The 10,740-nt window shown below is 33.7% G+C and overlaps 1 protein-coding gene across 1 annotated transcript; it reads left to right on the top strand.

Annotated features, from left to right (window-relative positions):
• The first annotated feature begins 305 nt into the window (after window positions 1-305).
• LOC149219619 (CEN-like protein 1) lies at window positions 306-1,407 on the top strand. The gene is made up of 4 exons (XM_089382630.1): window positions 306-509; window positions 679-740; window positions 878-918; window positions 1,190-1,407. Exons 1-4 carry the CDS (start codon window positions 309-311, stop codon window positions 1,405-1,407), a joined length of 522 nt encoding a protein of 173 aa, XP_089238756.1. The 5' UTR covers window positions 306-308.
• Window positions 1,408-10,740: the final 9,333 nt, after the last annotated feature.

Raw genomic sequence — 10,740 nt, 5'->3', positions numbered from 1 at the left:
ACTCTGGTAGAATTTTAAACAAAAATATCCATGATATTAAACCCTAAATCGGACAACCATTCAAAATGTGAATGTGAGGCACATCGCTAGATAAGCACAAAAATCACAATAAAGTAAATGTACTCGACGGTGTTCTTGTGCATTTAAATGTACTGCAACCTTATTTTATGTGCTGGCAAGAGACTTCCGATTTATTCAATCTCTTTCACTCTATCTATATAAATTGTTATATGAAATGTAATTGACAACGGAGCGCAGAGAGGACTTTCCAAAGGGATCCGGTGGCTGCGGTTGATTTGACCTTAAAAATGGCAATTCGACTTACAGAACCATTAAGGGTCGCCAAAATTATAGGGGATGTGGTCGACATGTTCACTCCCAGCGTTAAACTGGTAGTGAGTTATGGACCAAACCAGGTCAGAAATGGACACGAATTGATGCCTTCGGCCACTGTGTGCACCCCTCGTGTGGAGGTTGGAGGCTCAGATATGCGAACGTTTTTCACTCTGGTATGCCCTTCCATTCTCTTCGTCTATTCTATTCCCTGGCATCATGTGGTGCACAATTTTCTTAATTCCTCACTACGAAAGATACAATTTTCTTTAAATGCTGCTGAGGATCAGGGAGTTGCATTTCTTAAATGATAGGATTATGTTTTGGCTAACTCTGTGGTTTCAGATTATGACAGATCCGGATGCACCCAGCCCTTCCAACCCGATCCAACGCGAATATTTACATTGGTAATTCTCAATACTTTCTGATACCGAGAATATTTTTTATAAACGTTTAGAGATGAGAACTAACATCTTATATGCACAGCGTTTGCGTTTGTAGAGTCTAAACATTCAGTTAACATTGAAACTTACATCATATGCAGGATCGTTACGGACATCCCTGCTACGACAGAGGCATCTTTCGGTAGGGAATGTAGCAGTATTGGATTAAACTTACTTTTATATTGTGAATCCCAAATCGTCGAATGTTTTTGTTTTATTGTGAATCCATGTAAAATGGATTATATGGAAATTACTAGCCATGAATAACCGTCAATGTCAAATTACTAGAGGTTAGTTTAGTTCCATAAATTATGAGATGTAATCGTTGAATCTACACCGTCTTTTTTGAAGCATCTGATACGAATTTATTCCTCAATATTTATTCCTGTAAAGGCTTTTGTGGATGTGTTCAGGAAGAGAGCTGGTGAGTTATGAGGTTCCGAATCCTGTGATGGGGGTTCACAGGTATGCATTTGCTCTGTTCAAACATGCAGCACGACAAACTGTGCTTGTCCCTCCTGCATCGCGCCTAAACTTCTGCACCAGAGATTTCGCTGATACTAACGGGCTTGGATTGCCTGTTGCTGCCGTTTATTTCGACGCTCGAAAAGAGAAAGATCGAAGACGTTAGGGGATTGCCATGGGAGTCATTTCCGTGAGGAATAAGTTCATGACTTTGTGTTCCAATGTTATTGATTCTCCATATGCCAGACAATGTTATTGATTGGGTTCCAAATGCTTTATTGTGGTAGTATTCTGTATTACAAATCTCTGATTTGAGATAGTTATTGTTACTTCGTGGTACTCGCAATTATTCGTCTTACTTGACAAAATCTACACTGGATTGTGTATTAATCTATGTTCTGGTACTCGCAATTATTCGTCTTACCTGACAAAATATTGTGCATTAATCTATGTTCTGATGGTTAATATCTCGATTTGGAGAATTACTAAAATTAAAGATTAATGAAGATTAGTAATATTCATTGGAGTTGTCTATAATGCGATTTTTTGGAGATTTTGGTGACGAAATATCTCGATTTGGAGAATTACTAAAATTAAAGATTAATGAAGATTAGTAATATTCATTGGAGTTGTCTATAATGCGATTTTTTGGAGATTTTGGTGACGAAATCCGGCGGAAGAAATTGAGGTTAAATCTTGATTTGTTGCAGTTAAAATGGTTTTTTAACTGCATATTTGGATTCAGCACCCTGAAAAACCCCTGGGACGCTTTCATTGTGCAGAAACTAGCTATCAAACTTGCGATTCCAATTTGGACCGGAAAAACTGCATATTCATTTTTATGAAATGTTCACAATTAATTTTTATCTCTCTTGGTCAGATGAATGTACGCAAGTGTCCCCTTATGGGAGAGAAATTGATTTAAAACACCTTAACTTAATTGTGTTAGCAAAAAATATGAGATAAATACGAGAGAATATGGGATGAGAGTAAAAATGTTTTGAAGTATTATTAATGATCAAGTGGGTTTTAATAGGTTAGAAGTCAAATAAATCTAGGCGAGTTTTTCTTTGTTGCGTAAAGGTTAAATTGAAAACCAAATCTCAGATGAGCGTATCGCTTCCAAAAAGGATAGATGAGAATTTAATTTAAAAGGTAATATTAAATATAGTTTATAATAATTAATATATTAATAAAGGTTGTAACTAGATAATCATATAGATTATACCTAATTTATTGATATTTATGAATAATTCTTGGTCACATAAATAATATCATTGTTTTATTGGATTTGTAATTAAATTTTTTAAATTTAGGTAAAACACAGATAATCATGGTTGTAGGACAGATTTATCACAATGAACATGATATTTAGAATTGTGACACTAAAATGAGTATAGCACAAACTTTAATAAAATAAATGGTAAGGTCAAATAAATTACATATTGCAATTCCTTCTTTGTTGGTTTATTTTTTTTTTCTCAAATTGAGTTACATGATGAGTATATATTAAAGCATTGTTCACTAAAGGACGTGTTTACACTAAAATTTGAAAATAATTTTCTACCATTTATCATCTAGAACATAACATATTATTCCAACGAAACAACTTTATTGTAATAGTAATAACCATTAAAGATCAAGATCAACAAAATTTTATAACTTTCTTAGAATGATATAATGTTATGAGTATTAACATGGACAAATGAAGCATGTTTTAATCATTGAATATAAGTAGCACCTGTTACCAACAATCATTCAAGGTTTAAATAAGTAAGAAATTATTAACATAATTGAAAAACCATCATTTCACTAAAAGGGGTTATAAATTTCTTTTCAAAAAAACAAAAATATCATTATAGGAAAATAGTCAAACTAGTAGCATTACAAAAATACCAACCACATCCCCAGAAATCATCATAACATTACCAAAAAAAATTATCTGCCAATGTAATGTTAGAGTTATAACACCTATTTGCTTTCCATGTAATAGGTTAATTATTATTTATCCATAAATGTTGATCAAATAAATGAGAATACAAGATTCTTCCATTGATCTCCTGATGATGTGTTGTGATACTTCATGAAGCATTGATAAAAGTAATTTACCACCTAGGACTCCAAACACACTCCAATGCAAACCTACGAGAACATAAGAACACTAAGTGCAAGTGTATTTATGAAATATTAATTTTGTACAAGAAATTTAATTGGGCTTGAAATCCTCATGGGAGGGAACAGAAACATGTGAGAAAAATGTGAGACATAGGAGAATTAGTTAAATTTTTCAATCCATCATTCAAGGGTTGGTTCCATTAGTTGTGGTTTACAAGAGGACCTAAGAGTTTTATAAAGGAACTTACTCAAGAGGAATGAAGTCATGATTTATGAGAGAGATCTACCCAACCATGATATTTTAGAGAATGTCATGAACGTTTAGGTACAATAATCATTCTGATTAGACGAGGAACTGTGTGGAGAGGTAACTATGATATCAAAAGAGAAAATATGTCAATTAATAAAAGACATGTCCACTTGATTGATTCATCTGTTTCTAGGAAGATGACTGTCTATTTATCTAAGAGGAATAACATATAAGGAAAGAACCAAGGTGCAAAACATACCTAAGGTTGAGTCCTAGATGGAACCAAACACAACATAGGTGAGAGGCATCCCAATTAGAGATGGATTTTATTAGTTAGTATGTTTGATGCATCCATCAATTTCTACTAGGAGGGCGTGGGTATGAATCTGTAAGTGTAGAAGAACCTAACGAAGTTTAGGATTGAGAAATTAATAGATCCATCACATTACAATGTTTCATATTGATGTGGAATTGTGTTCATGTTGATTTATTGTGTTCAAATATGAGATACATGGGTTTGGATAAATCTAAAGTTTTACCATTAATAAGAGGTTTTGTTTCTCTTGTCAAGAGCATGGTGCTTGTCTGGTTGTAGGTCCAAATGCATGCATGCAAGTGGATGTCCCCAAGTATAATTTTAGCCATGGAAGAAAACTATTGGGTATTTAATGGATGAAGAGGAAGGGAAAGATCAATTTTATATACAAATCAGTGTGCAATTTATTTTTTTTGTCTATTTGAAAAGGAGGAAGAGAAGACCCTTCACCTCACTTATATGTGAACATGTAGTAAAAAAAATAATAGTGGGGCCATGTATGAATTTCAACATATCAACGTCAAGGCCATGGGTGGTAGAATCATATTGCATGACAAGGAACCCAATGGAGTGAAGATGTGATTTCTTAATGTTTGGAGATTGAGAATAGAGATTGTTGGCATTGTCATTTTCAATTGGTTTTTAATCATGCAATCCTAATGTTATGTGAAATCTATGTTTTTTTTTCATTTTTCAATAGTTGGTTTGGAAGCGTGGTTAAATTTTTAGATAATGTTTTATTCATTCGTTATAGATGGGTGTATACTTATGATGGTGGAGGTGGAAATTTCTTGGATATAATGTCTTGGATTTATTAAAATAATCATATTGAGAGTCATGACCTCAATATCATAGAGAAGTTGTTTTGTTAGAATTAATGACTCTAACAAATGATAGGGAGTTGTTATGTCCTCGTTCATTTAGGAAGCATATGATAGAATTCGCTAGCCTAACATGATTCCTGTAGGTTAAGGCAGGAACAATTTAATAAGGGGACTTGATCCGCCTAGGAAAATATTATATTAATCTAAGGGGTAAAAATGGGGACACATCCTAAAGTCCACTATAATTTTATAAAGTGAAAACATTATAAAATGACTTTATAAAAGTTAAAAGGGTAAAATGGAAACAAAAGTGGTAATAAGTTTATAAAAGAGAAAAAGTGAGGAGACTCTCCTCATTCATTCACTTTTGTTTTTGAGAAAAGAATCTCATGAATATTTTTTAAGAGAATCTTAGGGTTTCAGAAACCCTAGCCATCATCACTTGTTTTGGTGTTGAAATTTTATACCGTAGTGGGTTCAAGAGATTGAATCACCTAGATTTCACCACTATTCTTCAATGGAGTAGAATATTTTCGCTTGAAGTATTCCAAAATTGTCCAGTGTAGCGTATGCCTTTACACTCAACTATAGGCGGGGTCGACACCCTAGATTCCAATCTGTTTTTCTTCGACATGGAGAAGAGTACACCTCGCCTCTCACATGGACTTACCTTTCAAGGATAGGTCGATGCAAGAGGAAAATCCATTCACGGTACTTCCATTAATGAAGGTGCATCTACCTGTGTAGTGGCTTCTTGCTATTAGCTTGCCTTGGGTTTTACCACACTCACTCTACCATCAAACTCCGTTAAATATTTTGATGGCCATAATTTCATCCTTAAGGGACATCTAGCTACTTTACCCATCACTCTTGTAGGGAAAATTGTCCCAGTTGATATTGAAGTTGTTGATCACTCGCTTGAATACAACCTTCATTCGGGCCATAGTTGGGCCTATGCCATGAAAGCCATTGTCTTATTCGTCTTCTAGACTATTTGTTTTCCTAAACAAGAAAAAAAATGTGACTGTGGACCAACTATCTTTTTTCATCGCTAATTTTCAGATGCCAACTTCTGCCAATGTTCCCTTAGTAGGTGGTACTCTTGATACCTTTCATAGCCTTAGTGCCAGACTTTTGCAAGACTCCAATTTGTTGGCGTGTTTCCATTTCCTCCTACCACATGCCCATATGACCATTCCTATGGTCTCTGTTATACATACCAAATCTACAAATCCAAGGTCATCCCCACACCTTGCACCTTTGAATCATGTGGAGAAACGTTGCCACTGACACTAGTAGAATTGGATGGTCAAGCTATTCAGTCTATATCCAAAAGTCCTCCTTCCTTAGTTGGGGTCCATGGTCCTATCAACTCTTCCATTGTAGTTCTTTCTAATTATCTTCTTGACTTTCTCCTCCCCTTTGACAAGACTATTATAGAGATCATGTCCCTAACTGAGCTTCCTTAGGATGAATTCCACCATCATGTCTTAGTCTCCTTTCTAACTGACCTAAAAAAAAACCATCTGACATTCCTGCCAGCAAATCAACTTGAGATTTTCCTTCCTCTTTGACAGTTATTCAAGAGTTATACTTGGAATGCAACTTTGGTAATATATTGTAAAAGAATTCTTTTTCTAGTCTTTCTCTCGCTCGTGAAACTGAAAAAGACTCAAGTTTCCTTCTTTGGGCTCGTTAAACTCCCATGAAGAAGAATGTTCATTCCTTTTATGGTCTTTTTCTCGCTTTCTAAATTGAAAAGTCCTTAATTTTCCTTCATTGGGATCATTAAACTCCCACAAATAAGAGTGAGCCTTCTTTTTATGGTCTTTTTCTCGCTTGTAAAACTAAAAAAACCTCAAGTTTACTTCCTTTCGATCGTAAAAATCCCATGAAGAAGGCTAAATCATTCATTTTCTATTTTTTTCTTGATCCTCAATTTGGAAAAGATACGTGAGTTTTCCTCGACTGACTCATGATTAACAAATTAAGTGGCCACGAATAGAGTTTTTTAACATTTTGTGTCATCAATCTAGACCCCATTAAAATATCCAAATTATCCCCAAACAAACCTACTTTGATACCAAGTAATCTATATAATGTCATGGGTATTCCACTTAATACTTGTTCACAATAGATTTGATAAAATTACACTTAAAAAATCGAAAATCAACGTTTTGAGGGTTTATTTCTCTTTAGATTTCTAGATTTGTAAGTTATTATTTATTATGCATGCATGAAAATTATAGTAAAATAGAGAAAAATGGAATAAAAAATCACTAACCATGATTGGCATAAAATATTTCCTAAGACACTTTGTCAGGAGAAAACCCAACTGGAAGGTAAGGCGAGTGTGCTCTCTTTCTCTAAATAAAAAATGGTTATGGGTGCAAAGAATTAAGGCCTGTGGTCCATGGGTTACTATAATGCACAAATACTCTATGTGTTCTCTCCCTCAATCCCTCTCAGATACTTTTTTATTCTATGGAAGAAGATTCACTTGAAAATAATCAAATATCTTTCCATCCTAGTCGCTTAGTTATAACGTAACCAATAGCCAACTACTAGTTAGGCTTTACCTATTCAATTCTTAACTAGAGTTACAATTGTTGAATCCTCTACAATATTATCCATCATGAACATGTGTATAGGCACCTTCCCTAAAATAATTGGGGCTTACATGGAATCCTCTCAATGAATGGTGGCCAATATAGGAAGTTCAACAGATGATTGACATAAATTTTCCGTACAGACTCTGATTGAGATGATTCTTGCACCATTGGAGATTTATTTATGTATATAATATGAATAGAACATTTGGTGCTAAAGAAACAATTTTTTACCCCCCAAAAAAATCATTTGATGCCTCAAAATGCTCCCAAGAGGTTTTAAACCCTAATTTTCCAAACTAGGTCTCCTCTGGTAAAAAATGGTCCTCAGATGATTCCTCTAATTTTTCCACTTTAAAAGCATCATCATAACTTAAAATTAACATAATGACCAAACTTATAACATTTTTGATCACTACAAATAACATTTAATGGTTTTGGTGAAGGAATAAGCTCCTCCTTCTTCTAATGCCACCAAATTCCTCCTCACATAACCTTTAAAATAATTATTTATTTTTCTCTCCTATCACATGAAAATCTCATCCAAGAACAACATCTACGCATACATAACTTATTCAAAAATTATACATTTGGTAATTATGCCAACAAAACCAATGTTGTAATATTAATGATGATATATGCAATTTACTAATAATTCTTCACAAAGTGTGTTATACACGTACTACATAATATTATACAAGAACATAAATAGAAGAGAATAAGGACTATGGATATAATGGAGAGACCAAAAATAAGTACTTGATATTATATCCATTACCACAACATAAAAAATCTTCCCATGTTAAATTGATGATCATATATTTATCTATGGTTAAGTTATCAAGTAGTTACAACTACTTTAACCACCATGGTTGGTTGACCCAACCTAGTAGTACTCTTACTTACATCATCAACCCTCTTTCTTAGTCAATTGTCTTTTCTTTTCGTTAAGCAGTATGTCTAGTGGATAGAGTCAAATAGGTTGTCCAATGCACTACTTCCTTTAGAGTATACAGCTTTTCAAAGTCAAACTATATAACAAACCTTTAAGGCAAGTCACTTGATTTCTTCTTATTTTTTCACATTTCTTTTATAAAATTAGTACAAAATATCATCAAAAATATACTTCATTACGTGTTGGAGTTAATATAATGATTGAAATCATAAGAGTTTCATTAATTATCACAATATCCTAACATATTTGATCATTTTGGGGGATTTTAAATCGACAAAAAAATGTTTTATATACCACCTTTCAATAAGGGGTAAGAGGAACTGGGGGATATATAATAGATGCAACCCTTATGAATTAGAAAATGATTGGTAAATGAGATTTGTAGGTGGCATTTCAAAATACCATTCACTTTAATGAAGCTTTAACTTGCTAGAGGTTATGGAAAGTAATAGAATTTCTAGGGATGTTGTAGCATGTGGGAATAATTATGTGTCTAAAACATTTTTTATATTAGGTAATAGATTAGGAATTATATAATGATATACGTAGTAGCATCCATTAGATGGCACCCAAGAGTTTTGGATTTCTTCTCTCATTAGCAAGTTGTTTTTTCTAGTGAAATGGAAATGGTATAACGGTGGATATAGGGATTTACCACTGATGATTTTGACGCAAGGGGGAACATATGTTACTAGATGCAAAAAATTTTGAGTGCATAGCTTGATTATCTTCTTGATTTAGAGGTCTTGTTTCAATCATGTTTGGATCCCAGCCCATGACGGGGGGGTCTAAGGGGCCTTCCTCCAAAAATAGTGTTTTTAGGGGGTCTTGGAGGGTGGCAGCAATTCTTGAAGACTTCCTGGAAGGGGTTGTGGGGTAGAACCCCCAAAAGAAAAATTTAGAGAAAAAACGCCTTGTAAAATATTGTAATTTCATAGTCAATCTGGGTTGTTCATTAGGAGAAATATTTGATGGTAAAAGATATGTTAATGTAAGTTTTTTTCCTATAAGGAAACCATCAATTTCTATGAGGTAATTATATTGTGGTTGTGTATTGTTATATGTGAAAATAAATAGGAGATTGTCTGAGAGCGAAGACAAAGTTCGAGTGGATTTGTTTTAGGTTACAACCATTCATTTTTATAGAGAATATAAAGGGAAGGATTGATTGTTTCTTCAAAGACAACCCAAAGTGTGTGCACCACTTATATCTATGTCTCTCTTTTTGTAGTTTGTGTCTGCATTTCTGCAGTATCTTATGTGTTCCATTGCTTTGTTATTTAATTTCTAACATATATAGGGATTCATAGATATAATTGATTTTTTTTCAATGAATGAAATATTAAATGAATATTTCTTTTCTATCAACAATGATGGGGAAAAACTATAGACTTGGATCTTGCTATAGTAGAAGTTGGAATTGGGATAACATGGTAAGAATATTTCTACTTTTCTCTTTAAAACTAGGAGATGATGAAGATGATATGGTATGGTATTAGAAATTATGTAGTACATAACGAACTATATTAGATTATAAAAAAATGGTTTTAGATGACGATCAAAGAGGATTCTAGGGTAGAAACAAATATGAAAGAAAAAGGAGCCTCTAATGTATAGGATATGATTACTTGACTTTGAGAAATAATACCCAACTAGATAAATTTTAAAAATAATAATCATTTAGGGGCACATATTTGGCACTATGTGTAGCATTGATTAGGAGTCATTGAAGTGTATCCTTAGTTAATACCCATTTCCATTAATGATTGGTGAAATTATGTACATTATTAGGCAATGCAGGTTAATGGAAAAAAATTATCTACAAAATCATTTCCTAGTTTTGTAAAAGGTTTTTTGGTTAGAGATATATTCCTCCATCGTTGAGCCCTAGTTTCAGAGGAAACCCAGTAATTCAACCCTTCAGAAGTGCAGTGTGGCCACATTGCGCTTTTTATCAGGGCCTCCAAATGAAAAATGGTTTACATGTATGGAAAGCTATTGGTCCCTACATCACATATATCAACTTTACTTTTCATTTCAGCTCATAGTTTGGGAGAAAAAGTTAAAAAAATAGCCAATTTTCATGTTTCTACCTCCTTTTTGGACCTCGCGCTATGATTTTGGAGTAGATGTGTAAAATTGAGTTTTAAATGGTCTTGGAGAATATTGTTTTCAGACTTAAAGCTTCAGAGGCCTAGTAGACATCCCCAACTTTCCAACGATAACATTTTCACCCCAAAACTCCTCCGGGAAAACCTCTAAAACTTCTTGCCAAAATTTGCTACGCTTCTGCTAAGAGCGCGCTACGTTTCTGCACATTACATTGTGCTTCTGTGGAGAAACCTATTTTTGAAATTTTCATGGTAAAGAGTTGATTTTTGTTGATGTAATTAGTCTTGACATAATTCTAAATGATCTAATTAATTGTTC

The sequence above is a fragment of the Pinus tabuliformis genome, chromosome Q, assembly GCF_031772625.1.
Source record: "Pinus tabuliformis cultivar Carrire ecotype Pingquan chromosome Q, CPIR1, whole genome shotgun sequence".
NCBI classification, from domain to species: Eukaryota; Viridiplantae; Streptophyta; class Pinopsida; order Pinales; family Pinaceae; genus Pinus; species Pinus tabuliformis.
This window is presented reverse-complemented; position numbering and strand designations above follow the sequence as displayed.